The sequence below is a fragment of the Armigeres subalbatus genome, chromosome 1, assembly GCF_024139115.2.
Source record: "Armigeres subalbatus isolate Guangzhou_Male chromosome 1, GZ_Asu_2, whole genome shotgun sequence".
NCBI lineage: Eukaryota > Metazoa > Arthropoda > Insecta > Diptera > Culicidae > Armigeres > Armigeres subalbatus.
In genome coordinates, this window is record NC_085139.1 from 304,125,622 (window position 1) to 304,152,588 (window position 26,967).

The following is a 26,967-nucleotide window of genomic DNA, read 5'->3' on the forward strand; positions in this document are numbered from 1 at the left end:
AAAATTCGTAACATTCATCCCTTAAAATACAATTCTGTTTTTACACGATTTACATTTTCGCAGCTTTACGCTTATTAAAAATGTTAACCGTACGTTACTTATTACTGTTCCAGAGAAAACTTTCATTCATTCGTGAAAATATAGCTTCTAATCTTTCATTCTCTGGGTAGTCCGGAGGAATTCCTGGAGGAACTTCCGGAGGAATTCCTGGAGAAACTTCCGGAGGAATTCCTGGAGGAACTTCCGGAGGAATTCCTGGAGGAACTTCCGGAGGAATTCCTGGAGGAACTTCCGGAGGAATTCCTGGAGGAACTTCCGGAGGAATTCCTGGAGGAACTTCCGGAGGAATTCCTGGAGGAACTTCCGGAGGAATTCCTGGAGGAACTTCCGGAGGAATTCCTGGAGGAACTTCCGGAGGAATTCCTGGAGGAACTTCCGGAGGAATTCCTGGAGGAACTTCCGGAGGAATTCCTGGAGGAATTCCTGGAGGAACTTCCGGAGGAATTCCTGGAGGAACTTCCGGAGGAATTCCTGGAGGAACTTCCGGAGGAATTCCTGGAGGAACTTCCGGAGGAATTCTTGGAGGAACTTCCGGAGGAATTCCTGGAGGAACTTCCGGAGGAATTCCTGGAGGAACTTCCGGAGGAATTCCTGGAGGAACTTCCGGAGGAATTCCTGGAGGAACTTCCGGTGGAATTCCTGGAGGAACTTCCGGAGGAATTCCTGGAGGAACTTCCGGAGGAATTCCTGGAGGAACTTCCGGAGGAATTCCTGGAGGAACTTCCGGAGGAATTTCTGGAGGAACTTCCGAAGGAATTCCTGGAGGAACTTCCGGAGGAATTCCTGGAGGAACTTCCGGAGGAATTCCTGGAGGAACTTCCGGAGGAATTCCTGGAGGAACTTCCGGAGGAATTCCTGGAGGAACTTCCGGAGGAATTCCTGGAGGAACTTCCGGAGGAATTCCTGGAGGAACTTCCGGAGGAATTCCTGGAGGAACTTCCGGAGGAATTCCTGGAGGAACTTCCGGAGGAATTCCTGGAGGAACTTCCGGAGGAATTCCTGGAGGAACTTCCGGAGGAATTCCTGGAGGAACTTCCGGAGGAATTCCTGGAGGAACTTCCGGAGGAATTCCTGGAGGAACTTCCGGAGGAATTCCTGGAGGAACTTCCGGAGGAATTCCTGGAGGAACTTCCGGAGGAATTCCTGAAGGAACTTCCGGAGGAATTTCTGGAGGAACTTCCGGAGGAGCTCCTGGAGGAACTTCCGGAGGAGCTCCTGGAGGAACTTCCGGAGGAGCTCCTGGAGGAACTTCCGGAGGAGCTCCTGGAGGAACTTCCGGAGGAGCTCCTGGAGGAACTTCCGGAGGAGCTCCTGGAGGAACTTCCGGAGGAGCTCCTGGAGGAACTTCCGGAGGAGCTCCTGGAGGAACTTCCGGAGGAGCTCCTGGAGGAACTTCCGGAGGAGCTCCTGGAGGAACTTCCGGAGGAATTCCTGGAGGAACTTCCGGAGGAATTCCTGGAGGAACTTCCAGAGGAGTTCCTGGAGGAACTTCCGGAGGAGTTCCTGGAGGAACTTCCGGAGGAGTTCCTGGAGGAACTTCCGGAGGAGTTCCTGGAGGAACTTCCGGAGGAGTTCCTGGAGGAACTTCCGGAGGAGTTCCTGGAGGAACTTCCGGAGGAGTTCCTGGAGGAACTTCCGGAGGAGTTCCTGGAGGAACTTCCGGAGGAGTTCCTGGAGGAACTTCCGGAGGAGTTCCTGGAGCGGAGGAGTTCCTGGAGGAACTTCCGGAGGAGTTCCTGGAGGAACTTCCGGAGGAGTTCCTGGAGGAACTTCCGGAGGAGTTCCTGGAGGAACTTCCGGAGGAGTTCCTGGAGGAACTTCCGGAGGAGTTCCTGGAGGAACTTCCGGAGGAGTTCCTGGAGGAACTTCCGGAGGAGTTCCTGGAGGAACTTCCGGAGGAGTTCCTGGAGGAACTTCCGGAGGAGTTCCTGGAGGAACTTCCGGAGGAGTTCCTGGAGGAACTTCCGGAGGAGTTCCTGGAGGAACTTCCGGAGGAGTTCCTGGAGGAACTTCCGGAGGAGTTCCTGGAGGAACTTCCGGAGGAGTTCCTGGAGGAACTTCCGGAGGAGTTCCTGGAGGAACTTCCGGAGGAGTTCCTGGAGGAACTTCCGGAGGAGTTCCTGGAGGAACTTCCGGAGGAGTTCCTGGAGGAACTTCCGGAGGAGTTCCTGGAGGAACTTCCGGAGGAGTTCCTGGAGGAACTTCCGGAGGAGTTCCTGGAGGAACTTCCGGAGGAGTTCCTGGAGGAACTTCCGGAGGAGTTCCTGGAGGAACTTCCGGAGGAGTTCCTGGAGGAACTTCCGGAGGAGTTCCTGGAGGAACTTCCGGAGGAGTTCCTGGAGGAACTTCCGGAGGAGTTCCTGGAGGAACTTCCGTAGGAGTTCCTGGAAGAACTTCCGGAGGAGTTCCTGGAGGAACTTCCAGAGGAGTTCCTGGAGGAACTCCCGGAGGAATTACTGGAGGAGCTTCCGGAGGAATTCCTAGAGGACTTCCGGAAGAATTCCTGGAGGAAATTCCGGGGAAACTTCCAGAGGAATTCCCGGAGGAACTTCCGGAGGAGTTCCCGGAGGAATTCCTGGAGGAACTTCCAGAGGAGTTCCTGGAGGAACTTCCGGAGGAGTTCCTGGAGGAACTTCCGGAGGAGTTCCTGGAGGAACTTCCGGAGGAGTTCCTGGAGGAACTTCCGGAGGAGTTCCTGGAGGAACTTCCGGAGGAGTTCCTGGAGGAACTTCCGGAGGAGTTCCTGGAGGAACTTCCGGAGGATTTCCTGGAGGAACTTCCGGAGGAGTTCCTGGAGGAACTTCCGGAGGAGTTCCTGGAGGAACTTCCGGAGGAGTTCCTGGAGGAACTTCCGGAGGAGTTCCTGGAGGAACTTCCGGAGGAGTTCCTGGAGGAACTTCCGGAGGAGTTCCTGGAGGAACTTCCGGAGGAGTTCCTGGAGGAACTTCCGGAGGAGTTCCTGGAGGAGTTTCTGGAGGAACCTTCAGACGATTTCCTGGAGGAACCTTCAGACGATTTCCTGGAGGAACTTCCGGAGAGTTACTGGAGGAACTTCTAAAGGAGTTCTAAAGGGGAACTTCCGGAGGAGTTCCTGGGAGAACTTCCGGAGGAGTTCCTGTAGGAGCTTCCGGAGGACTTCCTGTAGGGACTTCCGGAGGAGTTCCTGGGAGGACTTCCGGAGGAGTTCCTAAAGGAACTTCCGGAGGAGTATTGGGCGACCAAATTAAAGTATCGTGGGTTCTTTGATCAATTTTGCATGGAAGGCAGTCGTTTTGTCCCAGTTTTGTGCATATTACCCCAGACACCCCTACTGGTTTTGAGACACTTGTTGAACTTATTTATTCACGTATCAAGTTTCATTTTAGCATGTAGGGGGAAACAATTGGTATATCTGCAATCTGCATACGATGACGATGCAGAGAATAATCCCCATCCAAGGCTCTTTTAGCTGTTTGCAGGGAATAAAATAATTTTATCGAGTTCGGCTTCGTTATGTACCTTGGCGATAAAGCTGATAAGCGATAAAGCGATAAGGGCGATAAGCGCTGATAAAGCGATAAAGCGAGCTGCAATAAACAAGTTATTTAGACTATTACTCGGTAATATTCGATTCCTCCTTAGTTTTTATATGATTATTGGTATAAAAAATCCTGGAATCTCATTTTAAAGGGGACGCGAAAAAAAAAAGTTGTTCGGGACCCCGGAACCCCTCTGTAGATTTTTTTCAAATAGTCTGAAAGCTGTAGAGCTATATTTTCACGTAGTGAATGGTTTGGCGATGCTATTTTTTTGTCATAAAAGTCCCTCATACACACGCCGTGTATCGTGTTATCGATTGCTTATCTTAATCTGCATACGCACTCAAAATTCGAAGAAATTCGATGCTGTTCAAGCAGTTCAATTGTAAACCCCGTAGCCTCAAGTGACAATTTGGATCTATTCCCTAGATTTTTTTTAAAGCTTTATTTATGTGTTTTTTATTGTCGGCGTAGCACCAACTTAGAATTCGGAAGTCGGGACTTCCGAACCGAACTTTCTTCCGAAGTTTCATTTTTCAAACTAATTGATGCGTTGTTTAGCGCATCTTTAGGCGAATCCAGCGCACTACTTCCGAAGTTGGGAAAGTTGCCTGTATCTGGAGAAAAATCCAACTTCGGTATAAAAACCGGTAAAAATTTATTCCGGATAGACAATAACGTTACATTAAGTTCAACAAGGAATCCCCCGAAATGACGATCCCTATAGATGTGCCTGTGCCCGTCACCATTCTGCAAAAGGAGGATCGTGTGAATGTGACAAGAGAAGCAAACCAGTTCACTGTTGATGATGTCGATGATGTCGAAGAAAGTGCCAAATCGCCGCCAGTGTTCCTGGACACGGTGAATCCTCCGGGTGCAAAAGTCTACGCGATGAACGGAGCCAGACGTGGAAAAGTGCTGATCTACAACCAAGTCAAGTTCAGAAATCCGGATTACAGTGAGCGCATTGGAACGTACAAAGACGTCGAACGGCTGTATAATGTGTTTCCCCGATTGGGTTTTCTTCAGGAAGATATTAAAGTATATCATGATCTCGAGTACTACGATATTATGCAAACTTTTAAGGAGCGTGAGTAATGTTGAACATTAGATCGAATGATGCTGAAGTGCGATGGGTTTTTTATTTAAAGTTAGGCACGACAAAGATCTGGAGCAAGCAGACTGTCTGGTGGTTGTCATACTGACCCATGGCGAGGAAGGTAACATGTTGATGGCTCAGGACGTGTTGTACCCCGCTTACAATCTTCTGGAGAACTTCACACCAACGTCGCTTAGTTCTATGGCCGGTAAACCAAAGCTATTCATTGTTCAAGCTTGTCGTGGCCAGAAGCTGGACCGAGGCGTTCATCTGACAACAAAGCGGGAACCCAATAACAACGTTATCGATTTTGTTGACTCAGCACAGTTAACAAAGACTTTCTCCTATCCGGAATTTGCCGATTCCCTCATTATGACGAGTTCGCATTACGGTATGACCTTTTCCAACATTGGCGTAACTTCAACTAACATGTAGAGAATTTTCAGGATATTACTCGTTCCGCAATGAAACCGGCAGCTGGATGATTCAGGAGCTTTGCAACGTCATCGAGACATGTGATCTCGAAACGTCTTCCATCTACGATATACTGACGGAAACGAACAGTGCCGTAGCGATGCGGGTCAGCTGTGCGAGCGGGATCTTTAATGGGGCGAAGCAAATACCGAGCTTCTACTCCACGCTGACCAAGAAGTTGTACTTCGCACCAAAGTAAGGATCTATTTCTCTCACTTCTTATAAAAAAAAATATGTTGCACCATAAATACGATTATATAATATTAATTCAGATATTGCAACGAATAGAAAGATATTTGAGTTTTCCAAATAGTATGTCAATCTATCAGTGAGTTGTTCGTGTGGTCCTGGTGGGAAGTTTCTGACAGTTTGAAATGATATTTACAAAATTTAAATATTCTCTATTATTTGCATTTATTGAAACAATATTATATAATCGTTTGGATGGTGCAAAATCAAAGCGTAAAACGTTTTGCAGAAAGTGTACGCCCTCATTGTTGCGAAATATTTTGTAATATTTATGCACTCTCACTCCCTTCCAAAGCACACACGCTTAAAACGATCAACACATAAAAGTACAACACTTAAATGAGCGAGAGCTACACAGTCACAAAAATGGTTCGTGTGATGTTATTGAAGTTCGAGTCGTCATTTTTTTTAACAGCATTATATTCCTCATAAAACCAGGAATCGGTACATACGTTTACATGTTAAAAACGACCGTTAACACGGCCGTTCGAGGCATTTTTGTGTCTGTGTAACACCTTGGAAGAGCATAAACTTCTTAGGTATGGTAAAAAGAAGAAGGATGTGTTCGAGTTCGACCGCAAACTGCGTTGTGTGATACCTCCGAATGTTTGTTGAATAATTAACATATTTACAAAGTAAATGAACTCCAGGAAGTGTTATGCCAGCTTTGTTTGAGATTCATTCAAAACTCAACTTCATACATTTCAAATTATTCAATGGTTATCAACAATTCCTTTGATGATTTTCAGCCCACGGCTGGCTTAGTGTTATGCGCTAATTCGTCCATGGCGCTAGTATCCGTCATATCAAATTCTCAATCACTAAATACTCGCGAATCGTAAACTAAAATAATGGTAGAAAGAAGTGTACACTACGATTTAAATTCATTTAAATTACATTCCGGTGTTACTTACTTGAAATACAGTTAAATTTAACTTTGCGACTGAGACTTTTTGCACAATTTTCTACGTTATCTGTGCGAGGAAGGAAAATCCAGTTCGTTCACTCTTGTCGTTCACCAGACGCGCAACATCGTCACCAAAATCAACGTAATTCACTGATTTTCACCGCACTTTTTCACATAAATTTCCCACTGCGCACTAAATAAAAGCAATGTTTATTGCTCGAGTGAAAAATAATTGGAAAATTACTGCCGGAATGATCTGTTTTTTCAAACTTTAGAGCGTTTGAAATTTATTTTCTTCGTCGCCTTGTTTACAGTCGTAAAACGCGTTGCCAAACTGGCCCTTCGCTGGTCCTAGGGGGTACCTCGGTAAAAATGCGTAATGGCGGACATATTACAATTTCAATCAAAATTCATTGATAAAGTTTTGATAATTATGTATTTTTTATTTCAAAAATTTATATTGTACATAATATGCAATGTGGTCAATAAATCTCAATTGGCACAACCAGCACAATGTATGAAGGGGCTGCGGAACAAAAGATCCAACGAACAAAACGTCGAATGAACAAAATGATTTTTTTTTTCACTAAAACTTGGTTGCTTCGTTGCAAGAGGATTAGAAGCATCCTTTTACGCCTCTCGGAAGCCTTCTTCCAAGCCGCTCGAAGGCTTCCTTTCAAGAGGCTCGGAAGCCTCCTTTCAAGTGGTTATGCTGCCTTCTTTCAAGAGGCTCTGAAGCCTCATTTCAAGAGGTTCGGAAGCCTCCTTTCAAGAGGTTCGGAAGCCTCCTTTCAAGAGGCTCGGAAGTCCCCTCTCAAGAGGCTCGGAAGCGTCCTCTCAAGAGGCTCGGAAGCCTCCTCTCAAGAGGCCTCAAGCCTCCTCCTCAAGAGGCTCTGGAAGCCTCCTCTCAAGAGGCCTCAAGCCTCCTCTCAAGAGGCCTGGAAGCCTCCTTTCAAGAGGCCTCAAGCCTCCTCTCAAGAGGCCTGAAGCCTCCTCTCAAGAGGCCTGGAAGCCTCCTCTCAAGAGGTCTGGAGCCTCCTCTCAAGAGGCCTGGAAGCCTCCTCTCAAAAGGCCTCAAGCCTCCTCTCAAGAGGCTCAGGAAGCCTCCTCTCAAGAGGCCTGGAAGCCTCCTCTCAAGAAGCCTGGAAGCCTCCTCTCAAGAGGCTCAGCCTCCTCAAGAGGCTCAGGGAGCCTTCTCTCAAGAGGCTCGGGAGCCTTCTCTCAAGAGGCCTGGGAGCCTTCTCTCAAGAGGCTCAGGAAGCCTTCTCTCAAGTGGCTCGGAAGCCTCCTCTCAAGAGGCTCGGAAGCCTCCTCTCAAGAGGCTCGGAAGCCTCCTCTCAAGAGGCTCGGAAGCCACCTCTCAAGAGGCTCGGAAGCCTCCTCTCAAGAGGCTCGGAATCCTCCTCTCAAGATGCTCGTAAACCTCCTCTCAAGAGGCACGGAAGCCTCCTTTCTAGAGCCTTTCTAGAGGCTCGAAAGCCTCTTTTCTATAGGCTCAAAAGCCTCCTTTAAAGAGGCCCCGAAGCCTCTTTCCAAGAGGCTCGGAAGGATATTTTCAAGGGGCTCGGAAGCCTCCTTTCAAGAGGCTCAAAAGCTTCTTTTCAAGAGGCTCTGAAGCCTTTTTCTAAGAGGATCGGAAAGCTCCTTTCGGGAGACTCGGAAGCCTCTTTTCAAGAGATTCGGAAGCCTCCTTTCAAGTGGTTAGGTTCCCTTCTTTTAAGAGGCTCGGCAGCCTCCTTTCAAGAGGCTCGGAAGCCTCGCTTCAAGAAGCTCAGAATTCTTCTTTCAATAAGCTTGGAAGCATACTATTAAGAGGCTCAGAAGCGTTCTTTCCAGATGCAACGGAAGCTTCCTTTTAAGTGGCTCGAAAACCGCCTTCAAGAGGCTCGGAAGCCTCTCTACAAGAAGCCTCTAATAAAGTGGCGCGGAAGCCTACTCTAAAGCGACTCAAAAACTTAAAGGAATTCCTCCGGAAGTTCCTTCAGGAATTCCTCCGGAAGTTCCTCCAGGAATTTCTCCGGAAGTTCCTCCAGGAATTCCTCCGGAAGTTCCTCCAGGAATTCCTCCGGAAGTTCCTCCAGGAATTCCTCCGGAAGTTCCTCCAGGAATTCCTCCGGAAGTTCCTCCAGGAATTCCTCCAGAAGTTCCTCCAGGAATTCCTCCGGAAGTTCCTCCAGGAATTCCTCCGGAAGTTCCGCCAGGAATGCCTCAGGAAGTTCCTCCAGGAATTCCGCCGGAAGTTCCTCCAGGAATTCCTCCGGAAGTTCCTCCAGGAATTCCTCCGGAAGTTCCTCCAGGAATTCCTCCAGGAATTCCTCCGGAAGTTCCTCCAGGAATTCCTCCGGAAGTTCCTCCAGGAATTCCTCCGGAAGTTCCTCCAGGAATTCCTCCGGAAGTTCATTCATTTCATTTATTTAGTCTACATCTATACAGATAACACTGAATCAACAATTTGACGCCACAATACACGGTTCGAGGCCGCATCTCTCCATCCTCGAATACGCCCCACGCTCGCCAAGTCGTTCTGCACCTGGTCTGCCCATCTCGCTCGCTGCGCTCCACGTCGTCTCGTACCTGCCGGATCGGAAGCGAACACCATCTTTGCAGGGTTGCTGTCCGGCATTCTTGCAACATGCCCTGCCCATCGTACCCTTCCGGCTTTAGCTACCTTCTGGATACTGGGTTCGCCGTAGAGCTGGGCGAGCTCATGGTTCATTCTTCGCCGCCACACACCGTCTTCTTGTACACCGCCAAAGATGGTCCTAAGCACTCGTCTCTCGAATACTCCGAGTGCTTGCAAGTCCTCCTCGAGCATTGTCCATGTTTCATGTCCGTAGAGGACTACCGGTCTTATTAACGTCTTGTACATGACACATTTGGTGCGGTGGCGAATCTTTTTCGACCGCAGTTTCTTCTGGAGCCCGTAATAGGCCCGACTTCCACAGATGATGCGCCTTCGTATTTCATGACTAACGTTGTTGTCAGCCGTTAGCAAGGATCCGAGGTAGACGAATTCCTCGACCACCTCGAAGGTATCCCCGTCTATCGTAACACTGCTTCCCAGGCGGGCCCTGTCGCGCTCGGTTCCGCCCACAAGCATGTACTTTGTCTTTGACGCATTCACCACCAGTCCAACTTTTGTTGCTTCACGTTTCAGGCGGGTGTACAGTTCTGCCACCTTTGCAAATGTTCGGCCGACAATATCCATGTCATCCGCGAAGCAAATAAATTGACTGGATCTGTTGAAAATCGTACCCCGGCTGTTACACCCGGCTCTCCGCATGACACCTTCTAGCGCAATGTTGAACAACAGGCACGAAAGTCCATCACCTTGTCTTAGTCCCCGGCGCGATTCGAACAAACTGGAGTGTTCGCCCGAGATCTTCACACAGTTTTGCACACCATCCACCGTTGCTTTGATCAGTCTGGTAAGCTTTCCAGGGAAGCTGTTCTCGTCCATAATTTTCCATAGCTCTACTCGGTCTATACTGTCGTATGCCGCCTTGAAATCAACGAACAGATGGTGCGTTGGGACCTGGTATTCACGACATTTTTGAAGGATTTGCCGTACAGTAAAGATCTGGTCCGTTGTCGAGCGGCCGTCAACGAAGCCGGCTTGATAACTTCCCACGAACTCGTTTACTAATGGTGACAGACGACGGAAGATGATCTGGGATATCACTTTGTAGGCGGCATTAAGGATGGTGATCGCTCGAAAGTTCTCACACTCCAGTTTGTCGCCTTTCTTGTAGATGGGGCATATAACCCTTCCTTCCACTCCTCCGGTAGCTGTTCGTTTTCCCAGATTCTGACTATCAGTTTGTGCAGGCAAGTGGCCAGCTTTTCCGGGCCCATCTTGATGAGCTCAGCTCCGATACCATCCTTACCAGCTGCTTTATTGGTCTTTAGCTGTTGAATGGCATCCTTAACTTCCCTCAAGGTGGGGCTGGTTGGCTTCCATCGTCCGCTGAACTGACGTAGTCATCTCCTCCGCTGCCTTGACTTTCATTGCCTGTACTCTCAGCGCCATTCAGATGTTCCTCGTAGTGCTGCTTCCACCTTTCGATCACCACACGTTCGTCCGTCAAGATGCTCCCATCCTTATCCCGGCACATTTCGGCTCGCGGCACGAAGCCTTTGCGGGATGCGTTGAGCTTCTGATAGAACTTGCGTGTATCTTGAGAACGGCACAGCTGTTCCATCTCCTCGCACTCCGCTTCTTCCAGACGGCGTTTCTTCTCCTGAAAAGGCGGGTCTGCTGTCTCCGCCCCCGTCTATAACGGTCCACGTTCTGCCGGGTACCTTGCTGCAGCGCGACCGCCCGCGCTGCGTCCTTCTCCTCCAGAATCTGTCTGCACTCTTCGTCGAACCAATCGTTCCGTCGACTTCGACCCATATACCCGACGTTGTTCTCCGCTGCGTCGTTAATGGCTGCTTTGACTGTATTCCAGCAGTCCTCAAGAGGGGCCCCATCGAGCTCACTCTCTTCCGGCAACGCTGCCTCGAGATGCTGCGCGTATGCAGTGGCGACATCAGGTTGCTTCAGTCGCTCTAGGTCGTACCGCGGCGGTCGTCGGTACCGAACATTGTTGATGACGGATAGTTTTGGGCGCAGTTTAACCATCACCAGATAGTGGTCAGAGTCGATGTTAGCGCCACGATATGTCCTGACGTCGATAATGTCGGAGAAGTGCCGTCCATCAATCAGAACGTGGTCGATTTGTGATTCTGTCTGCAGTGGCGATCTCCAGGTGTACCGATACGGGAGGCTGTGTTGGAAGTAGGTGCTGCGAATGGCCATATTCTTGGAGGCGGCGAAATCAATTAGTCGTAGGCCGTTTTCGTTCGTCAGCCGGTGAGCGCTGAACTTTCCAATAGTCGGTCTAAACTCCTCCTCTTGGCCAACCTGAGCGTTCAAATCTCCTATGATGATTTTGACGTCGTGTCTTGGGCAGCTGTCGTACTCACGTTCCAGCTGCGCGTAGAATGCGTCCTTATCATCATCAGTGCTTCCGGAGTGTGGGCTATGGACGTTGATTATGCTGAAGTTGAAGAACCGGCCTTTGATCCTCAACCTGCACATTCTCTCGTTGATCGGCCACCACCCGATCACGCGCCTTTGCATGTCGCCCATCACTATGAAAGCTGTTCCCAGCTCGTGTGGTGCCGCAGCTCTGGTAGATGGTATGATTACCTCTAAACGTTCGCACCATTGACCCCTTCCAACAAACCTCCTGCAGCGCTACGATGCCGAATCCACGGTCCTTGAGCACATCGGCGAGTATGCGTGTGCTCCCGATGAAGTTGAGAGATTTGCAGTTCCACGAACCGAGTTTCCAATCGCTAGTCCCTTTTCGTCGCAGTGGTCTTCGCCGATGGTTCCGGTCCGTACTCTCTTGTTGATTGTTCGTTGCTTATGATTTTTAAAGGCTGGCTTGCAGGGCCTGACACCAAACCCCTAAATTTCCGGAGGACCATTCCTCCTTATTTCCGGTGGACCATGGTGCACAGTTTCACTTAGAGTCCCTCGCTGGCACTCGGACGATGATCAGCCGCCCCTAACATGGAGAACAGACGCTGTTGTGAGCCGATCCTGACATGGAGAACAGACGCTCAATAAGATTTGCACCTCCGGAGAGGAGCAAACCCCCCCGTTCCCTGTCAGCATACGACCATAGTTCCCACTGGGGTTGGTTACCCGATCTTCCCTAAGGTTGCTCGTATCCCGGCCAGCACCGCGGGAAGGTAGGGATAGGAGTTGCTGGGTAAGAGGCTAAGGACCGCGAGATGGGGTCTATTTTATTCCTTCAGGTACGCGAAGTACCAATGGTACGCTTTACCCAGCATTTGCCGTACTTCCTCCGGAAGTTTCTCTAGGAATTCCTCCGGAAATTTTTTCGGAAGTTTCTCCAGGAATTCCTCCGGGAGTTCCTCCAGGAATTCCTCCAGAAGTTTATCCAGGAATCGCTCTGGAAGTTTCTCCAGGAATTCCTCCGGAAGTTCCTCCAGGAATTCCTCCGGAAGTTCCTCCAGGAATTCCTCCGGAAGTTCCTCCAGGAATTCCTCCGGAAGTTCCTCCAGGAATTCCTCCGGAAGTTCCTCCAGGAATTCCTCCAGAAGTTCCTCCAGGAATTCCTCTGGAAGTTTCTCCAGGAATTCCTCCGGAAGTTCCTCCAGGAATTCCTCCGGAAGTTCCTCCAGGAATTCATCCGGAAGCTCCTCCAGGAATTCCTCCGGAAGTTTCTCCAGGAATTCCTCCGGAAGTCCTTTCTTCCGGAAGAAATTTCTGGAGGAACTTCCGGACCAATTTTAAGATGAGCTTCCAGAGGAATTCCTGGTGGAACTTCCAGAGGATTGCCTGGAAGAACTTCCGGAAGAATTTCTGGAGCAACTTTCGTAGGAATTCGTGGAGGAACTTCAGGAGGAATTCCTGAAGGAACCAACGGAGGAATTCCTGGAAGAACAGTTGGAGGAACAGTTGGAGGAATTCCTGGAGAAACTACTGGACGAATTCCTGGAGGAACTTCCGGGCGAATTTCTGGAGAAACTTTTGGAGGAATTTCCTGAGGAACTTTTGGAGGAACTTCTTGAGGAATTCCTGAAGAAACTTCCGCAGGAATTCCTGAAGGAACTTCCAGAGGATTCTCTGGATGAACTTCCGCAGGAATTTCTGGAGGAACTTTCGGAGGAATTCCTGGAGGAATAGCCAGTGGAATTCCTGGAGGTACTTTCTGAGGAATTCCTGGAGGAAGTTCTAGATCAATTTCTGGAGGAACTTCCGGGGGAATCTTTGGAGGAACTACCGCAGGAATCCCTGGAGAAACTTCTGGAGGAATTTGTGACGGTACTTCTAGTATGCATTTCCAAATGTTTTACTGAAGGAATTTCCGGAAGAATTTTTGAAGGATTTTTGAGAGGAATTCCAGAAGAAATTTTCAAAGGAATTCCTGAGGAATGTTCCAAGGATTTTCTGAAGGAACTTCCGAAGGAATTTTTGAAGGAACTTCGGAACTTTCCTAACGAACTCCCGAGCTCCGAACGTAACTTCAGGAAGAAGAGGAACTTCTGAATGGATTCCTGAAAGAACTTCCGGAGCAATTCCTGAAGAAATTTCCGAAGGAATACCTGAAGAAACTTCCGGGGGAATTCCGGAAAGAAACTTCGAGTAAATGCCTGCAAGAACTTGCGGAGGAATTCCAAAAGGAAACTTCGAGCAAAAGCCTGAATGAATTCCTGAAAAAGCAGAAAGGAATAGTGAATTAGGGGTAGATATATGTATTCGTTCCGGTCGTTCTGCTCCTTGTCAGTGTCGGATTGCAATGGAGACCGAAGCCCCGCCCCTTCGGCGGCCGCTACCATTGGCATCGGCTCGCTGGCTCAGCCTGTCGTTAGTTCGATACCAAGTGCTTCCGTGCGAAACCAGGGTCAATACGTTTTCTTCAAAGTGCAAATTATAATCGCTTGGCTGCGGCAGTATACTGTTTCAAGAAGAATTTTCTTCAAAGTGCGAACTACACCCGCCTTATGACTGCAGTTCATTCGCAACGATGGTATCAGTAACGATCCCATCAGTGTTAATATTTTTTTTTAATATTTCAAAATTGAATATTTTGCCCTTAACGTAATCCTACGTCCAATTGGCGGTCGAGTCTCGGATACAACCTTCTACTTTTTTGTTTAACTATTTTATGTCTTTCTTATTACTTTTTACAGATCAAACTCGTTTCTCCATAGAGCAATGCAGCATTTATCCGGAATTCGATTTGACACATCCTGCCTATTTGATTATTTCCGTTCTAAATAACTCGATCTTATTAAATTTACCAATTTAAATTTTCTCAATAATTGGAACCGTTCACAGCTTTCCATTACCGGGAACATGTAGGGTAGGGTGCCAATGGAATGTATGGAAAAAAAATTGTCATCGAATTTCAAAAAACGACATTGCTCACAAGTTTCATTGCCTCAAAATATGACCCCACGCAAAATTTGAGCTCAATCGGACTTGACTTAAAAATGCATGAACCGTCGAGATCTAATGTTACATAAAAAAAAATTTTGAAAAAGATCGATTTTTCTCTTAAAACATTTTTGGGGCTTTTTTCAGGTGATGAAAACTTTTTTCATCGAATTTTAACACCGAACGATACGCAAACGTTTTCGTAGCAAAAAAATATCCCCTTATGCAAAATTTGAGCTAAATCGTTCATGATTTTGAGGTGCTCAAAATTAATAAAAAAAAATTCTTACAAGGGGGAATTTTTTTTATTCCAAAGGACTCAAAATGCATGAAACTTTGAGAATTAATTTTTTGAAAAAAATCGACTGTCCCACGATAAAATTTCCTTTGACAAAAAAAAATTTCATCGAATTTACATCGGACGTTACACAAACGTTTTCTAAGCACTAAAATAGGCCCGTATGCAAAATTCAAGTTCCATCGGACATGATTTAGGGGTGCTCAAAACTTGCCATCAAAATTTTAAATTTTTTGTAACTTTAAAACTTTTGTGATCAGATTTACGGAGAATATTGCCAGGCAATGTTTGTTGCACTGAGGTTCATTTTTACGCGGTTATTAATATGCAGTACCGCATGAATTCAAAACAAAACGTGTAAAGATGAAGCTTTAAAAAATCTAAAATTTTGAGCACCCCTAAATCATGTCCGATGGAGCTCAAATTTTGCATAGGGAAATGTTTGCGTAACGTCCTGTTTTCAAATTCGATGAAAAATTGTTTTTGCCATAAGAATTTTTTTTCGAAATCCCAAAACAGTCGTTTTTTATCAAAAAATTGATTCTCAAAGATTCATGCATTTTGAGTCCTTTGGCATTAAAAAATAATTATTTTCCCCTTGTGGAAAAAAAGTCCGATTTTGCTCAAATTTTGCATCCCTACGAAAACGTTTGCGTATCGTCCGGTGTTAAAATTCGATGAAAAAAGTTTTCATCTGAAAAAAGTCCCAAAAATGTTCTAAGAGAAAAAATCGATTTTTTCCAATTTTTGTTTAAGTGTTTCATGCATCGATGTTTCATGCATTTTCAAGTCATTTGGCATCAAAAACAAACATTCGATTTTCGACTTTTCCTTTGGCCCCCCCTTGGAAAAATTTACATTGGTAAAATTTTTAAAAACTTTGATGAATTTTAGGCACCCCTTAAACATGTCCGATTGAGCTCAAATTTTGCATGGGGTCATATTTTGGGGTAATGAAACTTGTGAGCAATGTCGTTTTTTGAAATTCGAAAATGTCATTTTCATTGGCACCCAAATGTAGGGCTCCGTGTTTTCTAACGTGAGAGCATCATTATCGGTCGCGAGCATTTTAATCACCCGCGCAGCGCTGCATGGGTGATTAAAATGCTCGCGACCGATAATGATGCTCTAAGGAAAATACCGTGGATAGTTTCTGATTTTGCAAACACTAACAAAAAAATCCCAAAGTTATTATTATTAACTAGTTTATTTGTGGACGCCCGTGACAAGCGTTTTTTTTTTTTCAATATAAACGGTTCATTAATTCATGCCTTAAAACAAAACCAAATTTTCTTTGTTTTGCGATATATCCCCTCTCCCATGTCACAAACTGTCACAAACTCTAGACCCCCCTCCCACCTCAAACCTTGGACGTAATTTTTGAACAACCCCTAATGATGATATGCATAAGAAAAACTTATTTTATTTATTTATTCAGACTAAGGCTTACACATGGAATTAGTCACATACATTCCGAAACTTATACTTTTCATTACCTTATAAATGTTATTAGCTTTTTGATATTATATTTATATTTTGATATTAGTTGGCATAATGAAGAGTATAATGGGCCAAACACAATTGGTACGTTTGCGTGCGTTTTGACAGTTTTTCCATGGGAAAACTGTCAAAACGCACGCAAACGTATCAATTGTGTTTGGCCCATAAGTATTTTCGAATGTTTCTTTGCCATAACATACACGTAAAAAAATAACCTTATATGTTACTATACTATAGAATAAATCAATACCAAATTTTCAAAACGACTTATCTGCTTTTGTAAACAAAGATTCAAACGTCGATTGAACACATCTGAGCGCACTCCTACGTAAACCAACACCATCATCAGATAGCAGAAGCCTTCACCTACACTGAACCGAAACTTCCTCACAATAACGACTGATAAGTGTATTGCTCTCGCCCCTTAACGAATGTCATACATTTACCGAATGATTTGTATTCGGCTGTTTACGATACGGATGACACGCATCTGAATGGACATCATCCGAAGACTAAATTAATTGCGATTAGTATACGAATGATTGTAAGTCAAGACAATGAGGACAGAAATATGATGAACAAATGCATTGTATTTAAAAAATCAATAATATTCCAGGGACAACCTTATTGGATTTCGAGATACAGGAAAATGTTGTTTTTTTCGATTTCATTTGAATTTATTATGTAATCTTAATTACACCAAATCTAAATCTAAATTACACCAAATTATATAAAATTACATATACATAATAATACATAATAATACTTTGAATAAACATGTCGGTTTTGGAACATTCACAACTAGCAGCAGCGGGTCCGGAATCCAGCATCGAAAAGACGAAGGAGTCCCGATGCCAAACTTTCTATGACACTCGCAATATCCAAAAAAGCCTGCGGCTGTGGTTCGAACATCCAAGAGAAGGTTCCGGATCCCATCAATGAGAAAACGATGGGAAAGTGACACTGCCAAGTCAATCATTGTGCGGTACTTGGAGCATCTAGATTCTAGATCCCGCTGGACAAAATTGTGTGACCAGAGGCAGGTTACGAAGCGGAATCACGTCGTTCGGAGGAATAAAACACCGAAAAATACGGGACAATCAGAGACTTCTAAAAAAGCACGCGGCGTCGTTGCGAAACGTTTTTATATTTTGACATTTACCTTCGACAAAGTATTAACAACATAGGTATGGTATGAATTTAGTAATGCGCGATCTTGGGGCGCAAGGTGGATGATAGAAGGGTGCACCGTTGTACTCACTAACACTCCTCCTCAACGTAACGTTCTCAATCAGCCACGAGTCCAATTAGCTTTGCGAATCGGGTATGTTTCACCGCATCAAGTGGCTTGGTAAGAATATCTACCTTCATCACTTCAGTGGGACAGTATTTCATATGCTCTACACCTTGTTCAACCAAGTCACGGATGAAGCAATGTTTGGTCTCGATGTGTTTCGACCTCTTATTTGTTCTTTCGGACTGAACGTTTAAACAACCCTGGTTGTCTTCGTTTATCAGAGTCGGTTCGGTTTGTTTTTCGGCCTCCATTGAGGATAGGCTGACACATCCCTGCCTTCGGCTTGTCCAGGTCACAGCTCCTCCTCCAAAAAACAATATGTATCCGGTCATCGACTTCCTGGTTCTGGGGTCACCGGCCCAATCGGAATCTGTAAACACCTCCAGATTGTTAGCCGTTTCACCTCCTAGTCGCAGTCTCCAGTCTGCTGTCCCCTTACGATATCTGACCACTCTTTTGGCCGCTGTCCAGTCGCTTTCCTTCGGTGTCTCAAAGTTCATACCCAATATTGAAATGCTTGCTGCGATATCGGGTCGGGCACAGGTTGCAACGTACGTCAGAGCTCCTACAATGCTACGGTATTTGGTATTTTCAGCAAACTCTTTGCCCTTCTCTTCAATCTTCATATAGCCTGTGTCCATTGGCGTTCGGGCAACCTTTGCGTTCTCGAGTCTCAGACTCAGATCCAACTTGTGGATGTACTGCTGTACTCCCAGACTGAATACTCCATCGGCGTTTCTTATTTATTTATCATCAGACTAAGGCCGGAGTGGCCTGTGCTGCACATAAAAGACTTCTCCATTCAGCTCGGTTCATGGCTGCATTTCGCCAACCACGCAGTCTGCGGAGGGTCCGCAAGTCGTCCTCCACCTGATCGATCCACCTTGCCCGCTGTGCACCTCGCCTTCTTGTTCCCGTCGGATCGTTGTCGAGAACCATTTTCACCGGATTACTGTCCGACATTCTGGCTACGTGCCCGGCCCACCGCAGTCTTCCGATTTTCGCGGTGTGAACGATGGATGGTTCTCCCAACAGCTGATGCAACTCGTGGTTCATTCGCCTCCTCCACGTACCGTCCGCCATCTGCACCCCACCATAGATGGTACGCAACACTTTCCTTTCGAAAACTCCCAATGCGCGTTGGTCCTCCACGAGCATCGTCCAGGTCTCGTGTCCGTAGAGAACTACCGGTCTTATAAGCGTTTTGTAGATAGTCAGTTTGGTACGGCGGCGAACTCTATTCGATCGGAGCGTCTTGCGGAGTCCAAAGTACGTACGATTTCCTGCCACTATGCGTCTCCGAATTTCTCTGCTGGTATCGTTATCGGCGGTCACCAGTGAGCCCAAGTACACGAATTCTTCAACCACCTCGATTTCGTCACCACCGATAGAAACTCGTGGTGGGTGGCTCACATTGACCTCTCTTGAGCCTCTTCCTATCATGTACTTCGTCTTCGACGTGTTGACGACTAGTCCAATCCGTTTAGCTTCGCTTTTCAGTCTGATGAAGGCTTCCTCCATCCTCTCAAAGTTACGTGCCATGATATCAATGTCGTCGGCGAAACCAAATAACTGGACGGACTTCGTGAAAATTGTACCACTCGTGTCAATCCCTGCCCTTCGTATTACTCCCTCCAAAGCGATGTTGAATAGCAGACACGAAACACCATCACCTTGCCGTAACCTTCTACGCGTTTCGAAGGGACTCGAGAATGCCCCTGAAACTCGAACTACGCACATCACCCGATCCATCGTCGCCTTGATCAACCGTATCAGTTTATCCGGAAATCCGTTTTCGTGCATTAGCTGCCATAGCTGGTCCCGATCGATTGTATCATATGCGGCTTTGAAGTCGATAAATAGATGATGTGTGGACACGTTGTATTCGCGGCATTTCTGCAGTACCTGACGTATGGCGAACACCTGGTCTGTGGTAGAGCGTTCACCCATAAATCCCGCCTGGTACTGCCCCACGAACTCTCTTGCAATTGGTGTTAGTCGACGGCATAAAATTTGGGAGAGTACCTTGTAGGCAGCGTTCAGCAATGTGATTGCGCGGTAGTTGCTACAATCCAGCTTATCGCCCTTTTGTAGATGGGACACGACACCTTCCATCCACTCCTGCGGCAGAACCTCATCCTCCTAAACCTTGGTAATCACCCAGTGCAGCGCTCTAGCCAGTGCTTCACCACCGTGTTTAAACAGCTCTCCTGGTAGTTGGTCAACTCTAGGGGCTTTGTTGTTTTACAGCCGGCCGATCTCCTCCTGGATTTCCTGGAGATTCGGAGCCGGAAGTCGCATGTCCTGCGCGCGTGCTCCTAGGTTCATTACCATACCGCCACCGTTGTCTGCCATATCGCCATTCAGGTGCTCTTCGTAGTGCTGCCGCCACCTTTGGATCACCTCACGCTCGTTCGTAAGAAGGTTCCCGTTTATGTCCTTACACATATCGGGCTGTGGCACGTGGCCCTTACGTGAACGGTTCAACTTCTCATAGAACTTTCGTGCGTTATTAGCGCGGTACAGTTCCTCCGTCTCTTCACGGTCTCGATCTTCCTGCTGGCGCTTTTTCCTCCGGAAAATCGAGTTTTGTCTGTTCCGCGCCCGTTTGTATCGTGCCTCATTCGCCCTCGTGCGGTGTTGCAGCAATCTCGCCCATGCTGCATTCTTCTCCTCAACTAACTGCTCACATTCGCCGTCATACCAGTCGTTTCTCTGATCCGGAACCACCGTGCCTAGTGCAGCGGTTGCGGTGCTTCCAATGGCGGATCGAATATCTCTCCAGCCATCTTCAAGAGATGCTGCGCCTAGCTGCTCTTCCGTTGGGAGTGCCACTTCCAGCTGCTGCGCGTAGTCTTGGGCTAGTCTACCGTCTTGTAGCCGCCCAATGTTTAGCCGCGGCGGACGACTCCGACGCGTGTTGATCACCGTCGAGAGTTTTGAGCGCAGACATACTGCGACGAGGTAGTGGTCGGATTCAATATTCGCACTGCGGTAAGTGCGTACGTTCGTGATGTCGGAGAAGAATTTACCGTCGATTAGAACGTGGTCGATTTGGTTTTCCGTTACTTGATTAGGTGATTTCCATGTGGCCTTGTGGATATTCTTACGGGGCAAGAAAGTGCTTCGGACTACCATTCCGCGGGAGGCTGCGAAGTTTATCCATCGTTGGCCGTTGTCATTCGATACGGTGTGCAGACTATCCGGTCCGATGACCGGTCTATACATTTCCTCCCTTCCTACCTGAGCGTTCATGTCACCGATGACGATTTTGACGTCCCGCAGTGGGCATCCATCGTATGTCTGCTCCAGCTGCGCATAGAACGCTTCTTTCTCGTCGTCGGATCTCCCTTAGTGTGGGCAGTGCACGTTGATGATGCTATAGTTGAAGAAACGGCCTTGCGTTGATTGGCTGCCACCCAATCACGCGTTGGCGCATCTTTCCCAGCACTATGAAGCCGGTTCCCAGCTCGTTGGTGGTGCCACAGCTTTGGTAGAAGGTAGCCGCTCGATGCCCGCTTTTCCACACTTTCTGTCCTGTCCAGCAGATTTCCTGCAGCGCTACGACATCGAAGTTGCGGGGATGTAATTCATCGTAGATTATCCTATCGCAACCTGCGAAGCCTAGCGACTTGCAGTTCCATGTTCCAAGCTTCCAATCGTGATCCTTTATTCGTCGCCCAGGTCGTTGCCGATTGTATCGAGTCGTATTATCTTCTATGTCGTTCGTAATAGTTGTTTTAAAGGCGGCTTATTGGGCCTGCGCAAACCTCCTGTCTCGTCGGAGGGCCGTCGTGTCAGGGCTGTTTAGCGTCCCACCTAACACCAGGACTTGGGCTTGTGCGCTTTGAGCGGCACACGGTCGCTTTGGCGGAGCCTACTTGCGGATACATGCAGCTTTTTATAGAGGTTTAACAGGGCCCACTGTCAAAACCCACCACATCCTAGGCAGGCGCCACAACTCGCAGATGGCGTGGGGAGGGATCGTCAAGCCCTTGGTCATAGTCCCTGCTGCCCCTGGCGTTTCTGCGGATCTCCAAACCCAAAAAATACTTGGGATCTCCGAGCCAATTCACCTTAAAGTGGTTCTTCAGTTCTTGGTACACTCGCTTTTTCTCCTCCTCAAATGCACAGCCAATTAACAAATCGTCAACGTACACTAGGAGATACACTTTCCGTCCATTTCGGGTCATAACGAACAAACAGGGATCGGCGGAACTTGCGGTAAAGCCCATTGCAGTCAACACACCAGACAATTTCTTGTTCCAGCAGCGCGCGGACTGCTTAAGCCCGTAAATGCTTTTCCGCAAATGGCACACCTTCTTCTCTTGTCCCCGCACAACGTAGCCAGGTGGCTGCCGCATATACACCTCCTCTTGGATATCGCCGTACAGGTATGCTGTTTTGATATCAAGGTGTTACAATACTAATCAATCTCTACCAGCTATCACCAATAGCGTTCGCAATGTCTAACATCGAGTAACAGGAGCGAAAATCTCGTCGTAGTCGACACCAAACTTCTGCACATGGCCTTGAGCCACCACGCGAGCTTTGAAGCGTGTTAGCTGACAAGTTTCGTTCTGTTTTATTTTAAACACCCATCGACTGCCTACAACCTTGTGCCCTGCTGGTAAATCCGTAAGTTCCCAGGTACCGTTGCGCTTATGCGATCGGATTTCGTCATCCATCGCCTGCTTCCAGGACTCACGTTCCGCACACCTTACTGCTTCGTCATAGGACATAAGTTCTTTCACAATCTGCGTAGCCGCACCAACCACGAATTCATAATATCTATCTGGCAATTTTCCACGATTTTTACGCTTTCCGTGCGTCTCACTCACTGTATTTGAATCGTCATCATCACTCATGGAGCTGTCATAGTCAATGTCACACACTTGCTCACGTTTGATTGTCAAGGGATGTTCGGCCATTTCAGGCTCTTCCACTTGGAATTCTTCACACACATCATATTCTTCGTCGTTCGACTCTTCGTACTCTTCATCTCTTACAGGGTCAGCATCCGGAATCTCATCACGATCCTCCAGCTTCCGTGCAGGTATCAGCGAAATACCATCTTCTTCTACCAAGTATCGCTTTCCGTCAGCTCGTACATCAGCCTCGCCTAACTCTAGAAACCGAGCGTCTCGGCTTATGATGACTTTCTGCGTCGCCAGATCGACGAATCGATAGGCTTTATGTTGATCAGAATACCCTACACACTCAGTTTTTATTTCTGCAGCTCGGAAAAAATCCGCACAGCCGTGCGCCAGCAAAATAAAAAACTGATATTCCGGCAAAAATAGCATTTGTTAGCTGATTTTCGGCAAATTATTTGCTGATTATCAGCAATTTTGACAGAAATCTCGGCAAAAAACATGTTTGCTGGGGCACGGCTGTGCGATTCTCGGTAAAAGTTCGACATTTTGCTGAGATCCCGGTAAAAAAAATTAAGTGTGTATGAAAGTCAATTTCTTGGCTTTACCACAGATAACAGATATTGAAGCTAGAACAAATTTTATTGAAAATCCTGTGTAAACTTTTGAATTGATATACGTTGGCCCACTACTGCCATCTACTCAAGTGATTGCGGCAGTACCTAAGGATGCAGCTGAATTACAGCCGTCGAACGCAGCCAATGCATTTGACAGCCGCATTCGGGCTGCGTTTTCAATAACAATGATCCCTGCGCCATCTCCAATCGATTGCCAAACGCGGTTCCAATTTAAAATACATTTGAATTAACGGTTGCGGATGTTTACACACGTATGGTATGCCAGCCTCAATATCTGTTATCTGTGGCTTTACGTTCGAACTTCCCTCGTTTCACCGCTGGGATGTGAACCTACGCAAGCCAATTTTCGAATGGAGCAGCATCGACCGACTTGGATGGCAGTCTGTTCTGCAGGTAGGCTGCTGTTAGAACTGCCTCACCCCAAAACTGATGATTCAACTTCGCACCTAGAAGCATTGCGGTGGCCATTTCCTGCAGGTATCTGTTGCGCCGCTCGTTAGGATCCAGATCCTGGTGGTGGTAGCTGACAGTTTGGTGGCTTCGAGGAAATCGTGATGGCGGATAGCATCGAGGAAATCGCTGATCGTCATAGACGGCACGCGGCGATGACGACTTGTCTTGGCCGATCAGGGATCGAGGCCCGATTGGAACAGCCGATCGACTGCGGCGATGGTTGAAAGACGGAAACGTCGAGCGATCCTGGTTTGGCTATGTGGATTTCGGCGGGCATTGGAAGATGGCGGCCTGATGCAAGCGGACGATGAACAGGGCCGATCCACGTGACCACGTGAGAATGCGACCACGGCTGTGCCCACAGAACTGAACGGCGGCTGTAGCGTCGGAATATACTTTGCCCGTGAATCGCACTATCTTCCGGAAGTCACCTCCACTGCACTACAGGAAATTCGAAATGAACATAAAGAAAAAGGCCCCTTGTCATGGACCTGGCCATCAAGAATTAGTCCCCCGTAACGTCACTTCACCTAACCTCACTCTTTTTTCCTTTTCTTGTATATAATTACCTTTTTCTTGGATTTTTAACACTCTTTTAACGCCTTCTTTTGTTTCGTCCGTTATTGCGTATCATATTACTAGATTTTAATGTGTATTAGTCTTAGGTTTTGGATTTAGAAATTAACAAATACTAACCATACTAACACTTAACAATTATATTTTTAATGGACTAACAAAACTAACAAATATCAGACGCATTTTTGCAGCTTTTTGTTGCACTATCTGATCCTAATTTATTAGAGAAAAGACACCACAAAGAATTAGAAACTTCACCATATTTGAGGATTTATAACAATTATACCTCACAAATTAAAATCTACACACGCGCGCACTACAATTACTTTGGAGGATCACAGTCAGAAAAGAGGAGTTCCTTTGAAATCGGCCTTCTTTTATAATGCCATTTCGCATAAAATTGGCCATTTGCATTTATGTTAATGCTTTTCTGTTTGCGCACACTGTTGTATTGTGGCACCATCTGTGGGCGAGCATGACGACAACATAAGGTTGTGCTCGTTCTTAGAAAAAACTCAAACTGCTCGAATCCGATCAAATGTCAATCTTGTGGTATGAGTGAACAAAATCTACACAATACACTTTCATGTTGACATTTGTTCACAATGAGAGTGAGATGAATTATTGTTTCTTTTTATTGGTCATATTCAGAGGGGAGTATGGGTAAAAAGGATTTGTGGTGGAGCCAGCAAGTATATATTGGAACCGAACGGTTACAACATAGCCCCATGGTAGCCCTCGCCTTTTTGTCATCCTTTGACCACCTAGACGTCACGGGCTCCGGCATTGGTTCTTCAACTACGTACCAAAGCTCTTCACGGGTCAAGAGCATCTCCATTCTGAACCTCCATGACTGGTAGTTTTGGTTGTGCAGTTTGGAGAATTTGCTCAACGCTTCCATCCCGTTATACACAATTTGTTCGACCCGGCAAAGCACACGCACAGTAATGCACCGCGGAAGGACCCGCCGAACAAAAAAAAACGAGCTGTATCACGCACAAACTTTGCACCGGAAAAACGATCGAAAAAACACTTCTCCTCAGAACTTCTACCTGGGCACAAAACCTGTGAGACCAGAGGCAGGTTACGAAGCGGAATCATGTCGTTCGGAGGAATAAAACACCGAAAAATACGGGACAATCAGAGACTTCTAAAAAAGCACGCGGCGTCGTTGCGAAACGTTTTTATATTTTGACATTTACCTTCGACAAATTATTAACAACATAGGTATGGTATGAATTTAGTAATGCGCGATCTTGGGGCGCAAGGTGGATGATAGAAGGGCGCACCGTTGTACTCACTAACAAAAATAACTGCGATTTCGGATTACAACATCAGCATAACATTGGTTGTGTATGGCATACGAAACAATCGGAACAAAATTTGAGGGCAATTCAGGAATGTTTCGCTGAGAAACCGGAGAACTCCAACGTTTCCTAAAAAAAAACGTTTCACAATTAATAAGATGATTCATCCACTGCAGTTTTATCCATAATCTACTCACCGCTAACAGGTCGATATTTGAATTCCACTATCAACGGGGTTCAGGCGCCAGTTGCAGTAACTCATACTAAATGATTACAAAATTTCAATCATTTAGTAAAAGTTACTGCTACTAGCTCTATAGCTCCGCTATTAGTGAAATTCAAAGAACGAACTGTTAGACAGAGTTGAAGAAATCCTTCGCACTAGAAGTTCGCCATATAACACTTTTTAAAATTTGGAATGTGTTATTGATAAACTACTAAATGATAAAACGCAGATTACTAAATGATCGATAACATCCTTGCCCTGGATTGTTACCGGCGAACGGTCAGCGCAGCGATGCCCAGCCTGCAGATTGTTTACGTCTGGTTCATTCCCGAGTAACACACTTGTCATAGACGAGTTTCTGTGACTTATGTACGACTAAACCAAGTCATATAGGAGTCAATACAACCAAATCGGTCGCAATTGTGTTACTAGGGTTCTTCTTATACAACACGTAGCCTCTACGATCGTCGCCGGCTACGCTGGTTAGGTTTATATATGTAGGCGATAGTAATTAGGTAAATATGGGAAAGATAATTTGTGAGAGATGTTGTTGAGAGAAGAGATCCTCGATTAGGTCAACCTAACTGACCAGATAGGTAGGTACTAGGTAAATATGGTAGAGAGTAGAATTTGCGAGATGAGTTGTCAGTTTCCTATCGGTCGTCGGGTATACCACACTTTCGCGACGAGACCGCACCACGCGTTGAAATTTAAATTGTAGAGACGTAAACCGAATGTGACGTAAATAGAATTTTTGCTAAAATTTCTAGTATTACAATTAATTTATTGATCGTTGGATACTTTTAAATACATTCACTTGTGTCTTACATGAGGTATTGTAAGATCTCTCCAAATTCAGGCATATGAGATATTATACGATCTCCAAATTGTCCTGGAGTTTGAATCTAATGCTCTACCGAATCAACCAAGGCTTTCACGATGTTCCCAGCCTCGGCGTCAACTCAATTCTGTCCTTCGATTATTTGTCTTTCACTTGCGTCTTTCATTCTTCCTAAGCCGTGCTATCAACCCAAATATGTACTTCGACGATTTGGCTTTCACTTGCGTCTCAAAACAAGACATATGAGATGTTGTAAGATCTCCAAATTGTCCTGGAGTTTGAATCGAATGGTCTAATGAATCAACCAAGCCTTCCATGATGTCCTCAGCCACGGTATCATCAAAATCATGCCCTCCGAGTATTTGTCTTTCACTTGAGTCCCAAGTCCTGGTATATGAGATGTTTTGAGGTCTCCATATTGTCCTGGAGTTTGAATCAAATGGTCTACCGAATCAACCAAGGCTTCCATGATGTCCCCAGACGCGGTGTCAACCTAATTTTCTCTTCCGAGTATTAGTCTTTCATTAACGTATGTAGTGCAGTAAAATAGTCCGCTTTCACTAGTGATGTAGTGTCTCAATAATCTATACGCTTTTAAACTGGTGGAAGAAACTTGTCTGGAACGCCGAAGTTAGGATACGCTGGAATAGGCGAATTGAGGAGTGAATCAAATCCATTGAACATCGAAGG

General features: G+C 46.5%; 2 protein-coding genes across 2 annotated transcripts in view; both read left to right on the top strand.

Annotated features, from left to right (window-relative positions):
• LOC134207859 (alpha-protein kinase 1-like) overlaps positions 1–26,967 on the top strand; it is a 239,878-nt gene that overhangs the window by 172,205 nt on the left and 40,706 nt on the right. The gene's annotated exons all lie outside the window — the stretch shown is intronic.
• Positions 4,066–14,200, top strand: LOC134217083 (caspase-6-like). Its single transcript, XM_062695850.1, has 4 exons — positions 4,066–4,668; positions 4,730–5,068; positions 5,124–5,346; positions 14,021–14,200. Exons 1-4 carry the CDS (start codon positions 4,290–4,292, stop codon positions 14,109–14,111), a joined length of 1,032 nt encoding a protein of 343 aa, XP_062551834.1. The 5' UTR covers positions 4,066–4,289; the 3' UTR covers positions 14,112–14,200.